Source organism: Canis aureus, chromosome 13, assembly GCF_053574225.1.
Source record: "Canis aureus isolate CA01 chromosome 13, VMU_Caureus_v.1.0, whole genome shotgun sequence".
NCBI classification, from domain to species: Eukaryota; Metazoa; Chordata; class Mammalia; order Carnivora; family Canidae; genus Canis; species Canis aureus.
The window spans coordinates 8,711,156-8,735,340 of NC_135623.1; the positions used below are offsets into that span (position 1 = coordinate 8,711,156).

At 49.4% G+C, this 24,185-nt stretch overlaps 1 protein-coding gene across 1 annotated transcript in view; it reads right to left on the minus strand.

Moving 5' to 3' along the window:
* CTPS1 (CTP synthase 1) overlaps positions 1-23,567 on the minus strand; it is a 29,363-nt gene extending 5,796 nt beyond the window's left edge. The window contains exons 1-12 of the mRNA XM_077844519.1: positions 23,441-23,567; positions 19,261-19,439; positions 18,218-18,388; positions 15,770-15,870; positions 14,733-14,849; positions 12,251-12,334; positions 11,302-11,382; positions 7,517-7,668; positions 6,040-6,172; positions 3,700-3,788; positions 2,762-2,856; positions 1,828-1,890 (exon numbers count right to left, since the gene is read on the minus strand). Coding sequence (XP_077700645.1) covers positions 1,828-1,890; positions 2,762-2,856; positions 3,700-3,788; positions 6,040-6,172; positions 7,517-7,668; positions 11,302-11,382; positions 12,251-12,334; positions 14,733-14,849; positions 15,770-15,870; positions 18,218-18,388; positions 19,261-19,426 — 1,252 coding nt within the window. The 5' untranslated portion in view covers positions 19,427-19,439; positions 23,441-23,567. The remainder of the gene's footprint in view (positions 1-1,827; positions 1,891-2,761; positions 2,857-3,699; positions 3,789-6,039; positions 6,173-7,516; positions 7,669-11,301; positions 11,383-12,250; positions 12,335-14,732; positions 14,850-15,769; positions 15,871-18,217; positions 18,389-19,260; positions 19,440-23,440) is intronic.
* Positions 23,568-24,185: the final 618 nt, after the last annotated feature.

The window sequence follows — 24,185 nt, forward strand, 5'->3', positions numbered from 1 at the left end:
TTACGTTACAACAACAGTTACCAACAACACTGATGATTTCCAAGGGTCTTTCCTTGGCTCTGAACCACAAATGCCCTCCCCAGTTCAACGTGACCATTCAGCGATCGCAATGAAACCAGGGGTAACCCGAAGGCCCGAGGCACCAAGCGCACAAACGCGGGGAACATTTTCCACCTGCTGGCTCTCTGGAGCCACGCTGCAAAAATGGGGAAATCGGAACCAGCGGCACAACCTCGTCACGTCTGTTCAGGGAACAGTTCTGTACGGCAGCTCTTACGCGGGTGCCTCAACTCTCCCCTTCTTGTTTTAGGCCGTCTCTCATCCACAGCACCTCACGTTGCCTAACCGCCTCGTGCAGCAGGAAGTCACTGATCCCAGAACCCTGTGACCTCCCTTTCCTTTACTGAATTTATGGTCCAGCTGTGAGCAAAACCACTAAAGACTAAAAGGAAGAGGACCCAGTTCCTGGTCCCGCCCGGCCCCTTGTGACAGGCCGGGTACCGTTCCCTGCTGGGCCTCAGCAGGGCCAGCTCCCCGCTGAAGGGAGGCTCGTCACCGGGTGGCTCACCCACCTGGGACCCCGAGTGGGCGGTGGAGCATGGCTGGGAGGGTCCAGGGGCCCAGAGGGCCAGCTCCAGGGTGGTGGGTGGTCAGGACACCGGCTGCCAGGGGCTCGGGAGCCACAGCTAAAGGGTGTGCTGCCCACAGAACGGCCACCAGCCCCTCGGGGTACCTGGGAGGCCGGCCTCTCAGAAACACGTACAAGGAGCCCAACCCTAACAGGAGAGCCCCTCGTCCCTTGTGGAGCAGGACCGCTGCTTACGCTCCTCAGGATGCTTGGTTTCTTTCTTACAACTCATGAGGTCTTTCTGAAAAACCTTGTCGGCTGGGCCGCGGGGACGAGAGGGGCCGTGGGGGCTCTTCATCGGTGGTCCCAGAGCACCTCGCCCCTCAGGGGCACTGTGGTCCCCTCCCCCGCCAACCGCGCTTGGCCCTGGAACATTAGCAAGCTTGTTGAGCGCGTGCACACCGGGCCTGCGATTCTGGAGGCTGGTAGGTCACCACGCTGTGAGGGGCTGTGGCTGAATTAGTGAATGATGAGCCTTGCTGCGTGGAGAGAAGCATCTCTATGTCCCTGCTGGGCAGGGCTGACTGCTCGGCAGGGTGATCTGATACAAGACCGGGAGCAGGAAACCAGCCTGCTGAGCCCAGTCGACCCACAGCCTCGTGAGACCTGATACGTGGTGGGAGGCCACGGAGCGTTCGGGTGGGCTGGAGGCACAGAGAATCTCCCGTCTGCCGCGCAGCATGCTGGGACTACTTACACACGTTTTCATTTCCTTCTTACAAGCATGAGAACTAGGGGCCAGCATCACTCCGTTTGACAGAAGAAACAGAAGCCCAGAAAGGCTAGGTGAATTACCTAAAGTCACCCGCAACGAGGCAGAGTCAAATGTGAGCCCGGGTCTGACCAGTTCCGGGGCCCGAGCTCTTAATAACCGCACAGCCTCAGGGAGGCCAGAGCTTCCTTGCTCGGCACCAGCTCAGGGACGGTGGCTACGGCGAGGGGGGTGCAGGCACTCCATCCAGGGCAGGAAACGCAGGCAGAGAGCCAGGGCGGTCCCCCCTTCCTGCAGTCAGTAGGCTTGGAGGAGCCGTGCTTTCCCTCGGTGCATCCGGCGGTTCCCCTTCCCTGTGCCCCGACGACGTCCCGCGAAGCCAGGCTGGGCCCCCTCCACGGCCCCCGTCACCCACCGGGCGCCAGGCTTCAGACCCTCCACGAAATGCTTCGGCAAGAATTTAGCAAGGTTTTTAACGAACACTTACCTTGCCATCCCAGCACATTTCTTGAAAATTCAACCACCGCCAACTGCATTCCTAAACATACACCTTGCAGGTGGAGAGAAAACACACGTGAAGCTCCGTCGAAAAGGCAGCTCCCACCTTCCCCCAGTCTGCCCTGGCCCCTGCGGCCTGGTGCTCCCAGGAGGACAATCGCAAGCTCTCGTACTTTCCTGTCACAAACAAGCCCCCCGCCCCCGCTGTATCAGCTTTCAAACACTGGGGGTCTCAGCTCTCAAAAACTTCTCATACGAAGATTTCAAGTTTTAGAAGCTATTCCACTTAGAATTAAGCAATATTCTATTCATACTAAAAAATTCAAGTTTTCCTCTCTCCCATGATGTCCCCATTTACAACCGATCATGTTGAAAATTATTCAAATCTGCAGCATCAGAGAGCATCCAGAACCACTCTGCCTGATTCCAAGGGACGATGTGAAACTCTGCACTACGTGTCCTGTCATGCAGCTGGGACCAGCGAGGGGCCAAGACTTCCTGCTTGCTATTCCGTTCTCCCCAAATTCCAGGATGCCTACACGGGATTGTACACGCTCTTAAAACTTTTCATGGTGGGCAGCCCCTGTGGCGCAGCGGTTTAGCACGGCCTGCAGCCCAGGGCATGATCCTGGAGACCGGGGATCCAGTCCCACGTCAGGCTCCCTGCATGGAGCCTGCTTCTCCCTCTGCCTCTGTCTCTCATGAATAAATAAAATCTTAAAAAAAAAAAAAAAAAAAAAACCTTAAAATAAAATGAAACTTTTCATGGTAAGATGGTCTAATTTTCTCCCAAAAGGAACCAAAATGCTTCTACTTGAGTTGTTACCCAGAAAGATGGCACCTAATGCTCGGTCTCAGTAACCTGGCTGTTTTATTCCCCAGCTCCCACGTGGCACCTTTTCTTGATCTCCACTACTCCTTACCCAGAAAAGGCTTCTTCTGTTTCCGAGCCCAGGCGATTGCTTGGATTTTTCCTTCCGTCCCCCGAACACCAAATCCCCCTGGAACCAGCACTCCACTGTACGAGAGAGCACACCACAAGGCGATTGGCCCTGCCCGCCAGCCTGACTCGCAGTCACCACCCAAGGAGCCATTCCCAAGACACTGGTGCCACCAAGTCACTCTGTGTGTGTTGCTACTGGGGCTCTGACGGTGATTTCGAGATCGCCAGCGAGCTGTACGTAAACACTATGAACTTAGAAAACGTGCACTAAATGTTTCTGAGTGATGTTACAAAATGCTTAAAGTTAAAAAAAAAAGGTACATGTGGATTCTCTCATAATTTTTAATATATGTTAAAAATGCACGTAAAAAATATATGTTAAGAATGCGACTTGTTTAAAAAAAAAAAAAAAAAAGAATGCGACTTGTTACTTCCTGGCTTAAAGTGCTCCCTTGAGCGGAAGGGGAGCCTCTCCTTGTCAACTGAGCGTGCCTGCTGAGCGGCGGTCTCAGTCACACTGCAGGGCTCTGAAACACCCCACCGTTCCAGCAACTGAGGCTGTCGTGCCGATTTTACTATTATAAAGAACAGCTGCTGAAAACAAACCAGGATATTCTGCTGATGGGCCCTTATCCAACGTCCCGGGTGAAAATCTTTAAATAAGCCTCATCGGTAGACGCGTACGGCAAACGTCAATAAAATCGGAACACATTTTCTTCAGGTTCAACTACACCCTACTTTGTATAAGCCACGTTTTTGTGAGGCTGGCATCGTACACATTGTGGCCTTTGCCATAATGAAAAGATCTTGGAAAAAAAGGGAGCTAACCTACTCCCGGCACGGGAGAGCATAGCGCTGTGCTCATGGAAGCTGCGGCCCTCCGCTGCCCCCCACCCAAAGCCAGGGGGCACCACTCACTGAGCACTACACAGTTTCTGCCACGCTTCGTGGTAGCGCACGGGCTCCTCCTGCAACGTGCTCGGCTCCAGGTCCGTAGAATCTATGTACTGGGGGTTATTCAGACAGAGAGAGAGAAGGTCAGGGTTCTTGCTCACTCCCACGTAACACTCTCAATGCCCCATCTTCCTTGACTTGAAAATAAGCTTCTAAAATCATAATCTTCAGATATTTTAACTTAATAATTTTCAAATAAACTTTAAAATCTTATATTCTAAGATACAAATGCTGCCTTCAAAAATCCGTGGCCCCCCCCCCAATCCGTCTCCCCACCGGCCCTATCCTCAGCCCACTGGAGGGAGTCTAAAGCGTCTGCTCTGCTCGGAATGCATGGCCCCAGCCCATCTCCTGCCTAGATGGCTTTCCACGTCTGCACCTTTACTGAAGCGTGACTCACGTACGACAAAATCCAAACATCTTAAGTATACGCTCCAATGAGTTGTGTCTGACATACACACAAAGGTGTGACCACCAGCTCAATCAAAGATTAAGAAAATGGCTGTCGTTCCAGCAAGTTCCCTCTGCCCTCCTGCCAACCGCCTCCTCTCCACCTCCTGCCCCGGACGCTCCTGGCTCGGCGTTCTATCCCCGCAGATGCCTCTTTCAGAACTTCACAGAAATAAAAACATACAACATGCAGCCTTCTGTGTCTGGCCTTTTTGGCTCAGGATATCTCCGAGCTTCATCATCCCTGTTGCTGTGCATGTCACGAGTTTATACCTTTGTACCCCTGGGTGGTTTCCCTCCACAGAAACAGAGGACCATGTGTAAACGGACTCATTCTGGACATTTGCACTGGTCCCGGATTCTAGATATCAAAATAGTAGTCCTAATAGTCCTCTTGTATAAAAATATGCTTTGTGGCCATATGTTCTCAGGGTAATCATCTGGCAGTGGAAGTGCTGAGGGTCATGGAGTAAGTGTATGAAAGTTTACCTTCGTGTGGGTCCTAAGGTGCCTGTGACACCTCACAGGCCCACCAGCAAGGATGTGAGTCCCACACCCTCACCCTGCCAGGTGTGTGTTAGTGACTCACAGTGATTTAATTTGCATTTGTTTCCCTGACAACCAAAGGTGCTGAATTTGACTGTCTTTCCACACACATCAGGTGTGTCATTTAGGGACGTGTCCCCTCAAATCTTCTGCCCACCTTCTTATGATGTGGTTCAACTTTTTCCCCCCACTCCTTCCTGCCCAATACCCTGCGACGACTTCCCTGAACCTCAGGGTAAGACCTGCTGCGGCCCAGCTGACGGGACTCAGGATCTCACAGGCCTGTCTCCAGTTCACCCTTTTCCATCCACTGAGTGCCCATCCAGCCCTGCCTCCAAGCCCGTGGATATACTCTACCTTCTGTCTGAATCCCTTCCCTTCCACCTCACCCATCGTCCCAAACTCTCCCAGAGTCCCTCCTCGAGGAAGTTGGCCCTCCTCACACATCCACCCAGACAGGTTCACCCCTCTCCTGCGTGCTCCCTTCACACCTTCGAGACCTCACTGACTCATTCCCCACTCGGCCCCCATCAACTAACAGATTACGTCCAAGTGGATATAACATATGAATGAGCCAAATAACTAGCAAAAGTCAGTCAGGGAAGTGTGATAAGCTCCCGTAATTCTTAAAACGTATACACTAGGTCATTGTACAGTAATCTGTTTGCCAGCACAAAGCAAACTAAGTGATGGCACCGAGAAACACCTGGAGAAGGAGGAAGCCAATCCCAATGCCAGTGGTGAGGACACCCAGAATCTGAGCCCTGAACCTCAAGACCTCACCGCCTGAAGAAGACAGGCAGGGGCCAGGCCCTGACATTCCATCAGCTTGGCTTCTGCACATCACGTCATGGAGCAGAACACAAGAAGTACTATTCTCACTGGGTGCTACCCATCCTCCAGGCACTGGCCAGGCAACTGAACACACATTTCAAAGAAACTGCTGAGCTCTAGGAGGTGGTGATTAGCATTCCCATTTCACAGATAAGGTCAGGGGAATAGCAATGTGCCTCTGGCCCACCAGGGCTCCCCTGTTCTCGTGGGGCAATTTTACTTGGTCATCTGATGCTCAGATTCAACCGTTTGCTCTTTCTCAACTACTACTCTGACCATCTCTCCCTTTCGTTGTTTCCTGAAAATGTTATACTGTTCTTTCTCAAAGCCAGGGGCCAACCATGAGTACATTTTATTTCTAAAAAAGAAATTCTGAGCTCCAGGAATACAGAGCAGATATGCCTGCAGCATCTATGAGAATACAAAAGCCCTCCCTGTTCATGCCTCGGCTGTACACGTGCCACCTCTCCTTACCTTGATTTCTAACTTGTGGTTGATGGCCAGTGCAGAATGCTCCAGAGCTTTAATGACAGAGGCATAGGAGTCCGAGAACTTGGTGTATTTTCCCACAAGGGCAATAGAGCAGGTCTCCAGCAAGCGATCGTATCTATCAAAGGCCAAGAACCACCAAATTATTTAGAATGTATATACCTATCGTGAGATCAAAATTGCTTTCTATAAAGAAAAACATCTCTGGGAAGAAATATAATGGGACTAGGGATGATCTGAATTCTATGGACAGAATAGTAAAGAGGAAGCAACTTTCAAATTCATGTAGCAGACTTTGGAAAGGAGGATTTTAGAATCATGCATGAAGAAATGGCTTTAAAATCTCAAAAATCTTTTTAAAATTAAAATCCAAATAAATAAATAAAATTAAAAATTAAAATCCCAGGGCCGGGGTGGCTCAGCGGTTGAGCATCTGCCTTTGGCTCAGGGTGTGATCCTAGAGTCCCGGGATCGAGTCCCGCGTCCAGCTCCCTGCATGGAGCCTGCTTCTCCCTCTGCCTGTGTCTCTGCCTCTCTCTCTCTCTGTGTCTCTCATGAATAAATAAAATCTTAAAAAAAAAAAAAAAAATTAAAATCCCAAAGAGCAAAAAAAAAAGAAAAAAAAAAGTAACAGATAATTCAGATAATTCAAAAGAGTTATTAACCTAATGAAGGAAACAGTCAAATAAATTACAGGACATTAACACAATTGTCTATATTCACTAAAAATGTTCATTATAAAGCATAATTAATAACAGAGCAAAAACGTTTTAATACGTTTTAAATTCTTTTTTAATGAAAAAAAGATCACAGAGCCGTGTGCATTTTCATGGCTACCTACGGATTTATGTGGAAACGCATAAAGACTGAAAGGGAGGATGTCAAAGTGAAAGGGAGGATGTCAAAGTGAAAGGGAGTATCAGAGCCAGAGCAGCGCCTCCCCCGTGCAGCTTCAGCGGGGCACAGCCAGTGCTCTCAGGCACTGCGGGAACACCTCTGATGTGATGCCAGAGCATCGCCCAACTTTCAGAGGAAGGGGGACGGTCCTCCAAGCGATGAGCTTTGGCAGCAGTAGTAACACAAGACTGGACACCCCTGCGATGCATCCTCTTCTGGTGGGCGGGGAGTGCCACATGCCCAAACCACAGTTCAGCTATCTGCAGGGGACCCAGCAGTGCCATCCAGGCAGGCCTGGCATAGGAGTGCTCGCCCTTGGCCACTAGACACCTGTTCATACTGATTTTTCTAGTCAAGGGGACACAAGGTCATGGGTGTGTGATCTGATCTCAGCTCACCAGGACTTCTTCATCCCCGATGCAACTGAGGGCTGAGAGCCTGTCTTTGCATTTCTTACCACAAAGTCCTTTCCTAGCATGAGCTGCCAGCACGGGCAAATTCCTTGCAACCCTCCGGAAAAGAGAAATAAAGGCCCGATCTCCCAGCTCCTCATAAAGAGGCAAACCTGTCTGCCATCTCTTTCCACTTCATCAGCATTTTCCGTGGCTGCCTCTCGATTGGAAGGTCAAGTCTCCGGAGAAAATAGTCTACGACCCCCTGCTCCTCCAATAACAAGGGAACTCGGTAGATAGATGAGACATCGTGGACACAGATCACCTGCATAAAAATGAGCAAAGGTTATTCAATAAAAACAAAAACGAACCGGACTGATAGCCTCCTACTGGCTATGTCACCTTCAGAAAATAACTTCTAAATCTGAAAATGGCAAGGGCAATCTTCTAGGAAAATATACGTTACCAACACTGACTCAACACAAGAATAAAAAACTAGTCGCCAATCCCTTATGAACATGAATGTAAAAATTCTTAAAAAAAAAAAAAATCAGGGGTGCCTGGGTGGCTCAGTCTATTAAGCATCCAACTCTTGATTTCACTCAGGTCATGAGATTAAGTCCCAAGTTGGGCTCTACACTCAGTGCAGAGTCTACTAGAGATTCTCTCCCTCCTCCCCCTCCCCACCACCCACTCATGTTCAGTCTCTAAATAAAATCTTAAAAAAAAAAAAAAAAAAAATCACAAACCAAACCACAAATGTAGTTTAAAAAAAGAAAAAAATTCACTTATCCAAGTAGGATCTGTCCCAATAACAATAGCTGTCAAACTTGGCTATACACTGGAATCACTTGGGTGAATTTTTAAAAAAATTCACAAGTCCACAAAGCACCTCGTACCACTTAAACTAGAACCTCTAGGGGGAAGCAGGCAGGCCTAAGTAGTTTTTCAGGCTGAGTCTGAGAACCACTGCATTAGGATACTTAACAGTGGAATTCACTACACAAATAGATTAAAGAAGGAAAAACAGTCACCTCAGTTGATGCAGATCTAATAAAAATTCAAAACCAATCCACCGAAAAAATTCTTGGTGAATTAGGACCAAGAGGGAAATGTAAAAAATATAAAGAAAATAAAACCCCTCATTTGGTTCTCAATATTTAATACTAATGCTTAATCTTTAAATTCTGAAACAAGGTAAAACTGGCCACCATCACTACTGCTATTCAATAATGTACTGGAGATATCAGCCACTACCATTAAATAATATATATATATATACACGAACCAGAAAATAAGAAAATACTGCCAAAAACTGCAAACAGTATTACTACTTATCCATAAAAACCATAAGAATTTATAGGCAAATAATCAGAACTAGCAGAATTTTAGTAAGGCTGCTAAGCTTGAGATCAATGAGTAGAAGTCAGAAGGGTTCCTATACATAGGTTGTATCTAATTAGGAAACACAATTTTTTTTTTAAAGATTTTTATGTATTCATGAGAGACAGAGAAAGAGGCAGAGACACAGGCAGAGGGAGAAGCAGGCTCCATGCAGGGACCCCGATATGGGACTCCATCCCAGGTCTCCAGGGTCACGCCCTGAGCCAAAGGCAGGCCCTAAACCGCTGAGCCACCCAGGGATCCCCAGGAAATATAATTTTGTTTTTTTTAAGTAGGCTCCATGCTGAGCATGGAGATAAACATGGGCCTTGATCTCACAACCCTGAGGTCAAGACCTGAGCTGAGATCAAGAGTCAGATGCTCAACCAACTGAACCACCCAGGTGCTCCTAGGAAATATAATTTTTAAAAATATACCATTCATACAGTTACAAAAATTATGAATAGCTATAAATAAAGCTAGACTAAAACTTTACAAAGATAAACAATCCTTAAAAAGCACCTTTATAAAGAAAAGTATAGATTACTATTGAAGGACAGTCCTTCCAACGAATGGAGTTGGAACAACTGGCTATCACAGGCAAAATGAATTTCAACTTTTACTAGAAAGCTGCTATACATAAAAGCTAACTGACAATGGATCCCAAGCCTAAATATAAGACCCAAAATCACAAAACTTTTAGAAGAAAACATAAAAGAAAATCTCTGTGGCATTTGTTAAGTGGAGTTCTTGGATGATACCAAAAGCACAATTACAAAGAAAAAAATTGGATAAACTGGAGTTCATTAGAATGTAAAAGCTTGTGCTCCAAAAGACACCACTAAAACAGTAAGACAAGGGCAGCCCAGGTGGCTTAGCAGTTTAGCGCCACCTTCAGCTCAGGGCCTGATCCTGGAGATCCGGGATGGAGTGAGTCCCCCATCAGGCTCCCTGCATGGAGCCTGCTTCTCCCTCTGCCTGTGACTCTGCCTCTCTCTCTCTGTCTCTAATAAACAAATAAAATCTTTATAAATAAGTGAATGAATGAATGAATGAATGAATGAATATAAAAACAGTAAGGCAAGCATGGACTTGGAGGAAAATGTGCAAATCCTGTATCTGATAGAAGACTTCTATTCAGAATATACCTTTCAACTTAGGATTTTTTCAACCTAAGAACAGGTGCATTAGGACTTAGCCCATCGTAAGGCAAGCAAGATCTGTACTTAGTAGGAAGAGGAATTCCTGAGCCAGAGCACCCAGCTCCGGAAACACACCGGGAACATTGATCTCAGGCCCTGGGCCACGCTCACACGCTGACACCTGAGTGCCTGCAGAGACGGGGGGCGGGGGGCGGGGGTGGCTGCAGGTCAGAGGCTGTCCTGCTCCGTTCATTCCAATGCCAGTGACTTTAACTTTTTGGACCCTCACTTCTGTATTCCTTGTAGTTTTGTAAAAGGATTTCCTCTTATTTCAATTCTGCTGCTTTCTTCTCTCCTCACTAGGCCAGCCAGGCTCTCCTGCTTCATCTACTGATCCTCAGTAACCTGGCGGCAAAGCAAACCACTCACAACCTAATCACAAATTCCTTGACCTCAACTTCCCCGCTCCCCTCCTTCAGCCGAACCTGACCACAGCCAACATCTCAACTTACCACCACCAGGACTCCCCTACCATGCCCCACACTGGACAGATGAGAGGTCCCAAAATCTTGAATTTCCTATTTAATAGGTACCCTCCGTTAGCACAGGTAATGAAAACTAAAATACGTTTAGAGCCTACACCACCTTAGATACCAGGCACCAGGAATATAAAGCCGAATGAAGTGGTCCATGCCTTGAAGAAGCTCCAAGTCTGGGGGCACCTGGTGGTTCAATTGGTTAAGCATCTGCCTTCTGCTCAGGTCATGACCCCAGGGTCCAGGGATGGAGCCTGTGTCAGGCACCCTGCTCAGCGAGGAGTCTGCATCTCCCTCTGCCTCTGCCTACGGCTCTGCCTACTTATGTACATGCACTCACTCTGTCAAATAAATAAAGTCTTAAAAAAAAAAAAAAGTTCAAAGCCTATGAGTAGAGACAAATATGGGGACAGGGACGGACACACACACACACACACACACACACACACACTGAGGGGCAGTATAACAGGCCCACCACCAGCACCCCTGAGACAGAGGTCGCCCCAGAAGGATCCACCCTGAGGATCCACCTTGAGGTCTGAGGGTGAGGCAGTCTGACCAGTAAAGCTTCACGGACAATCCTGTGTTCTGGCTAAGCCCTGAAGGATGAAAATGAATAGGAGACGGCCAGGCCAACAGGGAGGGCTACATCCATTCAGCATGGCTGGAGCAAAAAGTACAAGGAGGAGGGAGAGAAGTGGCAGGAGAGGTCAGGTGTGTCCAGAAAACCACAAGCGATAAGGTGATGGAGAATCACGGGGCCAACAGACATCAGTTCTAGCGGACAGTCTGCTGTCTCGAATTATGAAATGCCAGGAGCCTCACGAAAGTGGCTGGGAGACCTCAGGATAACTAGACGCAAAGCACGACTTACACGAAGGCGGAACTGCTACTTACCTGTTCAGGTTCAACGTGGCAAAACATCGATATTTTCTCTTTCACTGACGTGTCAAGAGGGTTTGAGCACCTGCACACAACCTAGCAGTAAACAGAGGAAGATGTTCAGACAGAAGAAAGGGATTACGAAGTTGGGGTTTTTCCCCCAACTGCAGTTAAAATAAACATCACCTTTTGAAGCCAGATCAAAACATTAACTCCAGCACAATGCACACCCACTGTTTAAGTATAACCCGTTTTTCAAAATTGAAATTCCTAAATCTCAGTCTGGAGCAACTAATTGGGGGGCGGGACAGACGACCACAGATAAGGATCTACTGGAACCGAGGAACTGAGGCTTTCCTCAGTTTAAGTCCTGGATGCAAGGGAGGGGACAGTGAATGATGGACGGAGGGGAGAGACCAGGCATGACCTCATGCTTGCCCCCGAGGACATGTCTGTGAGACAGCCCCAGCGCAAAGCACCAACCCTGTTTCCCCACCATCAATGAAAAGCATGCCAAGAAAAGAAGATTTCAATGTGCCATGGAGCAAAGATTTTCTTGCCTTTTTTTTCTTTTAAACTGAAGTGTTGTTGACACACAGGTTTACATCGGGTTCAGGGGTCCAGGGGTACGACACAGTGATTTGACTCTATACCCTACGTTATGCCCACCAGGCGTGCCGGGTCACCAGGTGACGCCAACACAACACTACTGACTTCATGCCCTGTGCTGTGCTCTTCTTCCCCATGACTTACTCCCTCACGGGACGCCTGTGTCTCCCCTTTGGCCGATTCCCTCCCCTCCCCTCTGGCAACCACCAGTTTGTTCTCTATCTTTATGGGTCTGCTTCTGCATATTGTTTGCTTTGTTTTTTAGATTCCAAGTTAAGTCACAGGGTACACGGAGAAGAGATTTTAATTAGGCACACAAGACTACCCTGAAACCAGGGAATCATAAAAACCTTACCAGATCTGGAGAAAGCCCGAGCCCTCTGAGTTCCCGCACACTATTCTGGGTGGGTTTAGTCTTCTGCTCTCCTGTTGAACTTGGCTATTTTACAAAAGGAAGAAAGTTAATTTCTCTCTGATAAGGAATTTTCAGGTATGATTGTTCTCTGTACCCCTTTTATTGACCATTATCTAATTTAGTGGTGTTTTGTTTGTTTGTTTGTCTTGGTCAAAGGCATGTGTGCATGTATTTTAGAGTCAAAGAGCTCCAAAGTCTGTTTTAAGGATGGCGGTACTGGTGCCCGCTGAACCACTCCCCTTCCCCAATCCCCAGAGGCGGCCGGCCCCTCTCCCACTCTTACCTGATCCTTCTGGTAGGCTTTGAGCTACTTCTTGATTTGTAGCTTAAGACATTTCCTATGGATTCCCCTGTTAGAGGAGAAACCTTCTCTCTCTACTACATATGAACCTGTCCTCTGGCTACAACCCATCTCCTGATACCTCTCCAGTGCTACGTGTGTTGAGTGTTTAAATACTGCCCACCATAAACCAAGCACCATGCTTTTCCTTTCTGTCCAAATTTGGTTTGTTTTCCTTTTTGGTGTTTGTTTTGTTCTCTTTTCTCGGTATTCTGAGTTTCTTAAGCACTAAATTATCCCTTATCTCCCCTCACACTTAGTAGATTTGCTGGGAATAGAATTCTAGGTTGGAAAGCATTTTTCCCTGAGCGCTTATAAGGAAATAGCTCCAATAGTCTTCTAGTTTCTAGTATTGCTGCTGAGAAAGTGTAATGCCTTACTGACTCTTGGTTTTTCTCTTTAGAGCCTTTTAGAATGTCTGCCCCATTATTCTGAAATTTCAGTGATGTGTCTTGCTGTGGGTCATTTCTCACTCAATATGCTGGGCATCTGGTGGGTCCTTTCAATCTAGAAACTAATGTCCTGAGATCTCCTTGAATCATTTAAAATCAAAGGATCAGAAAACTTTCCCTGTAAAAGCCAGATAATATTTTAGGTTTTGTGAGCCATACAGGCTGTCATAAGGACTCGAACTCTGCTGTTTTAAATAAAGAAGTCGCCACGGACAACACATAAACACTTGGGCAGGGCTGTAGTTCCATGTAATTTCATCTGCAAAAACTGGGAGTGAGCTGACTGGGCCTGTGGGCACAGTTTGCTGACCCCTGGTTCTGATTACACATCCCCTCCGTTTCTCTATTATTTTCTGGAAATCCTAGCCCAGTCCTCTCGTTCTCTTACCCCTTCTCTCACATTTCCTATCTCTCGATCTTCTTGTGTACTCCCCGGGGTAGTTCCTCCACCTTCTTTCTCTCTTTTTCATTCCTGCTATCCCATTTTTAATTTCCAAGAATTCTCTTCATTCTCTGAATGCCCCCTTCTTAGGCCCAATTCTTGTTTCATGGATGCAGTTTATTTCCCCTTGACCCCTTGACTCTCTGAGGACATTAACGACAGGTTGTTCTGGCTTCCAAGTTAGGAGGTTTCAGCTTCCTCCAGAGCCCAAATTTCCTCTAAGTTCCCCCTTTGTCCTGCCGTTTTGATTTCTTGTGAAGTTAGGTGCTTTTCCCAAATATCTGGTGAGCACTGGCTGCCAGTTGACATTTAAAATCTAACTGGAAGTTCTGAGTGGGTGGATTTGTCCCCTGGGGTCCTCACTTGTGTCACTGGGGAGCCTCGAAGGGCATTGTGTTTTCTCTTGGGCGAGTCATATACCCTATCATGAACCTTGTGGGAAATGGTCCAAGACTGGATATGATTCTGGAAACCGAGGGACAGAAGGCAGGGTGTCCCAACAGCATAGAAGTGCGCTTTACCCCTGTGTTTTTAGTTCAGTATTACCACTCTTCACTGTTCCTAATATCTGCTCGTCTAGAATTCCTCTCCAGAGAAAAAGCTTGGTGGAGAGGGACTGATGCCCAGTTATGCATGTTAGGGAAGGAGATGCTGGGTTCTAGCTGCTTCTCGAATAGCAGTTACCATGATCCGCCCCCCAGCCCTCACGGCACCTGGCACTACCCCTGCCTGGGCCCTGGGGCTTCTGCAGGGCAAACAGGGCTGCTTCTCAGCTGGCCCTGCTCCAGGCTTAGGATTCTGCTCCCACCTCTGCTATGTCACTTTGTACACATCACCTGCTTTCTGGCCGCCTACGTTTTGCTCCCATTGATTATTTCACATTATCTTTGTGAATTTTTCTCTTTAAAAAAAATTCCCTTTACTCTAGTTGTAGCAGGCTTTCACCATGTAGTAGAGACAAATGAATATTTTCAATCCACCATCCTCAACTGCAGCTTCCCTGGAAAATCTTCTAAATGTTTTCCATCCGATCTTTTCAAAAAATAGGATTACAATAATTTTAAATTCACAAAGAAGGTCTTTATTCCCTTCACCTCACATATCTAAAACAGATAAGGAATGACAACCATCCTCTTCTCTTTCTTTTCCACAACCCCCTCTCCCCAAAGTAAAACTTAAATGCCTTACCTGAGGAACCAGACTGACGTGAATATTACAAAAGTTCTCTCTTTTGACCTTGAACTGGAACTGACGGAAGGCCTCAATAAAGGGCATGCTTTCTATATCTCCCACTGTTCCACCGAGCTACAAGAACAAAGGTACCGTAGAGGTCAAGCACTAAGCCTTTTTCTCGTGGGTTAGTTTTCTAACACTGCACCTCATCAGCTCAGCTCTGTGATCAGAAACAGCATAATGTGGACTCTCTGAGCCCAGATAATGTCACTAAGGAGTAACTGACATTTCTTTATGCTGAAAGGTTACTTTCCTGGACAGGCTCTCCATTTTCCAAGGTTATAGATCTGGCCAAGAAAAAGACTGGGTGAAAAAATGAACTAGAGGTTTTATTTGCACAAAGTTGCGAAGCAAAGAAAACCTAAATCTTATCTACTTGGTTAGCTGTAAATAACTTTTGTATAAAAATGTATCAATCATAAACTGCTGGAATTTCTGAGTCCCCTACTTTTGTGGGAACATGGATCTAGGACCATCAGAGCAGGAGTAAAGAAACTGAAAGCCATGGGGCTCACTGAGAGAGATCAACATTCCTACCAGAGGAGGGCTGAAGGAGCTGACTTTCTCAAGAGACGGAGGAAAACATGTCCTGCCGCTCTCAGCGGTACTGTCCACAAAGAGTGAACGGACACATGCTTGCACAGAGTACTGCTTGCAGTGGTGTGGCCGCTCCCATGACTGTGCCCTTACCCGCCCCCTGCAGTGAGGAGGGTCAAGGGCCTCACGGGGCACCTCTTATCGGGAGCTGATGGCCTGAGGGGAGGAATATGTACACTCGGTTAGAAAAGATTCATACTGGGCGCCTGGGTGACTCGGTGGTCGAGTGTCTGGTTCGGCTCAGGTCATGATCCCGGGGTCCGGGGATCGAGTCCCACATCGGGCTCCCTGCATGGAGCCTGCTTCTCCCTCTGCCTGTGTCTCTGCCTCTCTCTGTGTCTCTCAAGAATAAATAAATAAAACCTTTAAAAAAAGAAAAGAAGAGACATACAAACCTCAATAACGCACACTTGAGGCTCCAGGCCATCTTCATCCACAGGTATTAATGCCTGTCTCATGACCCACTCCTGGATTGCATCTGTGATGTGAGGGACAACTGGAAGAGAGAAAAGAAATACATACCTTAAACTTTTCTGTCAGTGCTGGTGGAGGCAGACATGCTTACGAGGACAATAAAGTGCTGCAGGCTTTGCCTGGAGTGGTGATGGGGTCATAAACATATTTTTGACACAGCTCCAAGATGGCGTTGAAAAATCCTTAGGTTCCTCATACTTCCCACAGCCTCCCTTCCAGGTTCCCAAGTTGTGGCTGAACGTACAAGAGGGTAAGGCCAAGCGTGCATCCTGAACCACATCAGAGCACTTGGCCCTGAGCAGAGTCTACCCCGGCAGCACCACAACTCAGCCCCACACCACTGATTGTGGAAGGCGGCCACTTCACACCCGGGGGCTTCCCAGGCCCCCATTCCATCGTGTTCCGGTTTACAGAAGGATAAACAATCCCCCAAGGAGAGACAGTTGGGTCCGGCAGGGTGGTCAGGAGCACAGCATCTGGGGCCTGAATGTCTGGATTCAAACCTCAGTTCCACCGCTCATTAGGTACGGATCCTTGAGCAAATGACTGAACTATTCTTAAGCTCGATGTCCCTATCCACTCAGGGGCAGTAAGAGCTTCAACTTCATGAAGTTGTGGAAATTGTGAGCGACACTACTGGTAAGATGCTAGGTGGAGCGCCTCGCATGCCAGGGCTCAGCGGAGCCAGCTACCAAGCTAAACACTTGTTAAAATCCTAGTTGTAGGACTCGGGAGGCAGCCTCCTAAGGGGCAGGGATTACTGTTTAACTGGCTCGTGTTTATAACCAGCAGTGCCTCGGGCACAAGGATACTCATTATCTATTCCACACACAGCAGCCAAAGGGATCTTCTAAAAATGCAAAACAGAGCTCCTCGGCTCCCATGTTCTAAACTCTTCTACGGCTTCCCACTGCTCTGAAATCCAAACTCGGGGACCATGGCCCAGAAGGTCCTGTGTAACCTGACTGCAGGCCACCTGACCCCCCCTCCACGCATCCTATCCCCCCAACCACAGGTCACTCTGCAGGACACCCTCCACCCCCTGACCTCTATGACAGGGCCCCTGCAGCCCGGGCCTCTGTGTGCTGTGCCCCATCCCCTCCGGCCCCGGCTGGCCTCTCATCACAAATGCCCCTCGGGGAGACTTCCCCTAGCCACCTGTCCAAATGGGCTATCTCCACACACTCTCTCCTCACTATTTATTTCCTCCACAGCTCTTATCAGACGCCGTGTTTCATGTATTTTTGTGTCTCCCACTCGGTAGCCTCCGCCTCCGTGGGGGCAACGAGCTCACTGGTCTGGTTCATCATGTAGCCCCAGGGCGGGTGTGACCGTAGTGAGGATTCAAAAAATATGTGACGAATGAATATGTACACGAATGAATACCCCGGAGACCTAGAACAACAAACTGTATCATCGAGATCGTCATAATTCCTAATTGACCCCCTTTCCGTGTGTCAGGAGCCCAGAGTTTTATTGCCCTCTGAACAATCAGGAAGGGCAGGTAGTTTATCGCCATCTCCCAGAAAAGGGAACCAGATCTCAGAAGTTAGGTATCGGCCTGCCTTCACACCGCTGGGAAGTGGCAGGGCTAAGGCTCTAACACATGACCCCATTAGCCCCGAATCTGACCAGGGCGACCCCAGACTAGAGCGGCCTGTCAGCCTGACCCTCGGCTTAGCAAAGTCTAAAGCTAAGAGGAGAGCCACTCTCATAACACACACGCCGCCCCCAATCTAGACTTCGGCCATTACACACTAAACCAGTGGTTTTTGAACCCCACCTTTTAAGAGTGGCAATTTTCTCAAAAGAGTGCTGTGTGAAACCCCAGGGCAGCAGACAGACACAGGTGAAGCCGGCTGATGAAAGCACAGGAGGACCCAGGGACCGGCCTCTCAGACTCGCCCAGGCCCATGTGCGCCAATGAGCAGCCTGCAAACCAATGAACACGAAGGACATTCTTTTCCTACCACCGCCGAAATCCATCCCAGATGCACGACATATACACACACCACCTGGCTTGCTGCCCTGGCCTAGCTGCCGTCCTTAATTCACACCCATCACTGCGTGCAAACAACAGCTCTCTGGACTCAAATCCTGCCACAGGACTCACAGCTTCCGTGTCATTCTCAGAACAGCAGGGGCTTCTTCACATTTATTATTTTTTTTTTTTTTTAGTAAACAGCAGCACAACTCTGAATTTTCAACCGAAGGCATATTTCAGTAACAATACCTGGACACTTCTGGCTGCAACTGCACAGATAGTAAATTTCTATACACAAAAGAAAGCAAATTGGAATAAAAAAAAGAAAAGAAAAGAAAGCAAATTGGTTAAAATATTTATACCCTGAAGGCAAACCCAGTTTTACCTTGGACGGTTTTCCCCAAGTAATCTCCTTTGCGTTCCTTGTTAATGACGTACTGGTAGATCTTTCCAGTCGTCAGATTATTGTCCTTGGTGAGGCGGATGTCAAGGAAGCGCTCATAGTTCCCCAGGTCGAGGTCTACTTCCCCACCGTCATCCAGCACAAAAACCTCACCTGTGATGAACGGCGGAAATGGTCAGGGTAAGTGAAAAACACGTTATGTCATGGCAAACGCGAGTCTCAAAACGTAAACACTTAAGCAGAACAAAGTCTGCATTACCTTGATACGAAGCAGAGAAATTTATTTCTAGAAAACTAAACATGACACAAAAGAAAGAAAAATCACCAACCATTCTGCAAAAGGTAATAGGATACTTCCAGTCTATCAACAAGCTCAGTCTCAATCAGGAAGTAATGAGAGGGCGAGGAACGAAGGAAATCATAGCCTCAAGGGCGGTGGGTACGGGGAGCTTGACAGGAGTGTGCTATCTGCTGCCTAAAGAGAAAGAACTTTCAACAAAGCCTCCTACAGAAAAACGTTTCTGATGTGATCAAAGCATGATTTCCTTCAGAACTCATACCGGATATTAAGATCCTGTTGATCAGAAAAACCAACTTCTGGGCTACACTTTGGTTCCAAACAAAGTTGTGAAACTCAAAGTTTCCCCCGTTCCTTTGTTTAACATTCATTCCTTGAGACGTCATCCTAGAAGTTCTGCCCAGGATGGTTCATTCTCACCATCACAAAAGGAGAAGAGCTCACAAATGGGAAAAAGAAAAAAATGTCTTCTTTTCCCCCCTCAGAGAGAGGGTTCTCTTTCAGAAACCTCTAGACTCTCCTCATGACGTTGCCTGTTTAGATTTCTGCTTCCTGCTCTCTGTTCAGGTGAGAAAAGCATATTCCACTACACTAAGGACTTTTCTGGAAGGAAGGAAATGCAAGTTATGTTTATGCAAAATATACACAATTTCCAAAGGCTGACATGTGCTTCTATACACTCCACCATCATTATGTTAATCAAAGAAAAGAAATGCATCGTGCTTACCATGTTCATAAGGAGAGAATGTTCCCGCATCAATGTTAATGTATGGGTCAATTTTAATTGAAGTTACATGTAAACCACATGACTTCAGTATGGTGCCTATGCTGCTGGCGATGATTCCTTTTCCAATTCCTGATATAACACCACCAGTGACTAGAATGTACTTCATTTTACTTTTTGACCTGGGAGTGGGAGAAGGAAAAATTTCAGATAAAGTATATCTCCACAAAGCATGCGTATCTGGGCTCAAGGGCTCTGCCTCTTACTGGCTACGCACCCTCCAGGAGCCTGTTTCCCTATCAGCCGCACCACTCTAGAAGGTTGTCAGGTGGGACCCTAACAAATACTTCTTGGGAATCACTGAATGGCTTTAGTGAAACGGGAGTCAAAAAAACAACTCGCTTAATCAAATAATGAAGCTCTTGTTGAAGGCTTGGACAACTAACAACCTTGAGAGACAACCTAAAAAAATAAAAATAAAATGTAAAAACTTAAGAACAGCTCTGTGGACAGAGAACACTATGCCCCCGATGTTGGCTGACATAGCCACTGGACCCAGGAGTTTGGAAGCGATGCCTCATTATCTTCCCTGCGTGGAAGTGGAAAAGGTTTCAGTCTTGGATGAGCACTTTGGCCACGAAAGAGAGAACGTCTCTGGCCAATCTACAACGTATCACCAAGAAAACACAACTTCTCTAGGTTATGGAAGACAGTAGAGTTTCAACGCTGAAAAGGAGTCACAATGAAGCCTCAAACTCTTCATCAGAGGTGGTTCTCTCCTGTAATTTTCGAATAACTTACTCCTTGCCAGCAGTCTCGCCCAGGTAGGGCCGGGAAGAGAAAGCGCATATACTGCAGGGAAGGAACATCGGATGCCCACCCGGCCTGAAGCACACAATGCGCAGAGGATGCAAAGGGAGGGCAGATTTGATTAAATCCAAAGAGCAGCGCAGCTGTGGCCGGGAATGGAACAGATGCGGTGAGAGATAAAAGGGGTAGATGTACGCAGGAAGAGCAGAGGCTCGAGGTGAGGCGACAGCCACAGGCTTGCCGGGGAGAAATTATCACTGGCCCCTCAGCTACAGAGGCCCAGACACACCATGTGGTTGGTAAATCCAAATGTGACCAAAGGGAGACACACAATCACCAAGCAGAAGAGAATGCTTGCTTTGGCATGGTCAGGACATTTTCCTCCTCCGGGAACACTTCATGTGAAGCCAGATTATAATAAAAATAAGCTCAGAAAGAACAAGGAAACAGGGGAGTTCTACTTGAAGCATTCCCCCGCCCCACTCCTCCCCGAGGCAGGAATGAATACTCTTGGCAAAGTAAGACCGCTGGACGCGACTTCCCCCTTGGACCTCAAGGAAGACACCTAGAATAGGACTTGCTCTATCCTGTTAGAGCGTTTCCAAAAGCATGCTCCTTGGTTTCTGCAAAACGTATATGGGGTTCCCACAAGGCGGCCTACAGACCTATAAATGAGAGAAATGCTGTTTAACAGTCAATTGGTTTAATGCCAGACCTCCAGTAGCCTTTAATAACTTAATGCACATTGTGATCTCCCCAAATGGGTATACGGTATGCATTCTTCCCAAGTCCCTAATACCTGGGAGGGAGGGGCTGCTACTGTCACCTCAGTCAAATGGCTCCTTATGGACACACAAATATCAGAAGTCAAATGGCTCCTTATGGACACACAAATATCAGACTTGGCTACATTTTAGATGTGTTCTTATCAGGTATATCCCTGACACTATATCCAGTCTCAGACTCAATTTTCGTCGTCCCTAGAAATTCCTCGGCCACCCTGAGTGGGTTATGGAGTAGGTTACTTTTACAGAAGACCCATCTCATCCATTTGCATTTGATTTGCCCCAACTTTATTCAAAGAGGGTTAAAGCTCTCTTGAGGGATGATTCTTGCAGGCTCCCACAGTGCCTGACAATGAAGATTCCAATGTGCCCAAAGACCAGGAGGGAGAGGCTGACAGGACCCACTCACTCACCCTGATGCGCGACACTGATGTGTAGGTGCTACTGTGCTGGACACTTTGGGAACCACAAAACCATTTTGTTTTGGGTTTGTTTGGTTTTTTTTTTTTACCTTTATTTGCATTTATTTTATGCAAAATTTACTCCCAGGCCATAGTTTTTTGTTTCTTCAGTTTCTTCTGGGCAACCTCCTCTTCTGGTTTAAGGACAATCTGCTCTTTTTCACTACGGATGGGAGAGCTCACATATGGGTGAATCTGGCCATAAGCCCTGTAAATTCTACACCACGCCTTGGGGACTTTGTTCACCTAGATGTGCTCAATGACCACATTTAGGGGGGACACTGCTCTGTCCCCTCTAAATCCCTAAGTTCAGCAGCCCTCTCTGAACTTTTAGGCACGTGTAGTAAAAATCCAGCACGCTTTTTGGGCCACCGACCCTGTGTGCATGCCCATCATGTGGCCTGGGCACACCTACCAACTCCACCACTGTAATGACCGAATGGCACATAGTACATCTACAGAGCGACAACCTTCAGATACTCGGTGGCTTTTTCGATATGCCTATCCTTGATGGCCTGAGCAGTTTCACGCATGCTCTTAAACTGAACACGAAGATGCGAACCTCCTGATTTGCGAGATTTTGTAGGGTTTTCTGGGTCAAGTGAAGAGCGAACCATTTTCAGAGATCGTCTCAGGCCACTCACAGGAAGAGCAGGGACCACAAAACTTAATCACATCTGGGCTCGTAACTGAAGTTGCTGGCAGTTTGGTTAGAGACAAAACAGTTACAGATAATGAGTAATCCAGTGATGGTGGGAAACCGGGACAACATGTGAAAGGCATACGTGGAGAAGGCGGAGCAGAAAGCTTTCAGTGGCAAGACCAGGGCAGAGATCGTGGCCCAGCAGAAGAAGGCGTGAGAAAAATTAAGGCAGGGAGAGGATCCAGACTGCTCCTGCTTCGCTGAACTGAGACTTGCAGGGAGTCTTCAAGGACTGACTGTAAGATACAAAGCACGGGGAAGGGAGGAGAGTGAACAGGAAGGTGAAGGCCATCTACAGAAAACAGAAGTAGGGCCAAGAAGAGAGATAGGGAGACGGTGGGAAAGGCGGAAAGGGAGGACGGGGACACGGTGGGAAATAAGCTGGAAATGTAAGCAAGGGACCAATTCATTTGGAAACCTGAAGGTCCTATCTGAACTTCACTCTGAAGGCAGTGGACACATCAGGGAGTTCTCAAGCACAGACGTAACATAAATCAAGATGCTTCAGAGGCCGCTGGCTGGCTGGCTGGCTACCTAGGTAGAGGAAGCAACTCTGCATCTCCAAGTTGTGAGTCTGGGCCCCCCCAATGGGTGTAGAGACTACTTAAAAATAAGAAAATCTTAGATAAAAAATGCACAGGGGAATTCAACAAAGATGGAAAGAAAGAAAAAAAAGAAAGCTTTTTTTGGTTAAATTGGTGTTTGAGAGCCACCTCCTGCCCTAGCACTTTGTGCACTGAGACCCATCGGGTTGCTCCGAGCTGCCTGACGCCCCGGGTCCTTACAGCTGGTAAAAATGGGGTGAGAATGCCCCGCATGGGCCGTCACCGCGGCGGCCCAGGGCTGGGCGTTACGACGAGCGTGCACCTAAGCGGGCCACGCAGACGTGGTGAACTTCTGCAAAACGCAGCAGGTCCGCCGCGGGGCAGCGGGGGCCGCACCCTGAGCCCGGAGCGCGGGCGCTGCAAGGCCCCTCGGCCCGCGGGAGTCGGGGCGCGCCGGGGGCGCCGAGGCCGGGCCACCGAGCCCATCCCCCGCGCGGCGGCGCCTCCGGGACCCGGGGCGCCCCCCGGCCGGGCCGAGGCCGTGCTCCCGGCCGCCGCGGCCGCTCGGGCAGGGCTGGGCGCAGGGGCTCCCTTGCGCCCCCCGCCCCCGCGCCCCCCGCGCCCCCCGCGTCCCCGCTCGCCCGCGGCGCCCGGCCACGCGGCCCCGCGCGCGGGAGCCGGCTCCTCGCCGGCCCGGCCGCCCGCCCGCCCCGCTCGGCGAGGCACGCAGCCCATTGGCCAGGCCCGCGGGGCACCTCTCCCTGATTGGCGCGAAGCCCCGTCTGTCCGCCGGCGGTGTGGCCGTCCCGCGCGGCGCTCGGCGGGCGCTCGCCGCTTCCCGCCCGGGAGAACGGCTCCCCTGGCCCGCAGGCAGCCTACCTGAGGCCGGCTCGCAGGCCTGCCGTCGGCGGGGGCGCTGGGCGAGGGACGCGCGGGGCCGCGGGCAGCCAGTGAGCCGGCGCCGCCGCATGCGCCCGGCAGTCTCTCGCGGGGGCGGGCTCCGGGCGCTGCGCACGCAGGGCGGGGGGCGGGGCTGGCGCGCGGGCCCTCCCCCGGGGCGGGGCCTGCGCCGGCCCGAGTGCGCAGGCGCGGGCGGCCGGCTCCTCGGCCCGGGGGCGGTGCGCGGGCGGGGCCGGGGGGCGGGGCGGGGCCGGGCCGGGCCGGGCGGGGCGGGGCGGGGCGGGGCCGGGCGGCGCCGCTGCCTCTCTGGCGGGGGAGGCTCTCCGACCTGGCAAGGCTGTCGCCGGGCTCCTGCAGCCTCCCAGGCGAGGCTAGATGGTCCCGCCGCGTCTCTGAGCCGCCCGACCCCGTGAGCACTAGGTTCACGGCTGCCGGTCGCGGGCCCGCAGCTCATCTCTGCGGCCACGCCGCGCCACGCCACGCCCTCGGGACCGGGGACCGGGGACCGGGGACCGGGGACCGCGGCAGTGTCACCGTCCCACCCACCCCCGCTGGCCTCTGAATGCAAAAGCCTGGAAGGAGGACGCCCGGGCGCTCACTGCTTCCCCGCAGCTGGCTTCCCGTGCAGCTGCACCCGACCTGAGGGCGGCCGCTTTCGGCGGAGAGGGCTCCAGAGACGGGGTTCCCGCCGGCTGACGCTCATTGAGCACCCCCTGAGTGCCCC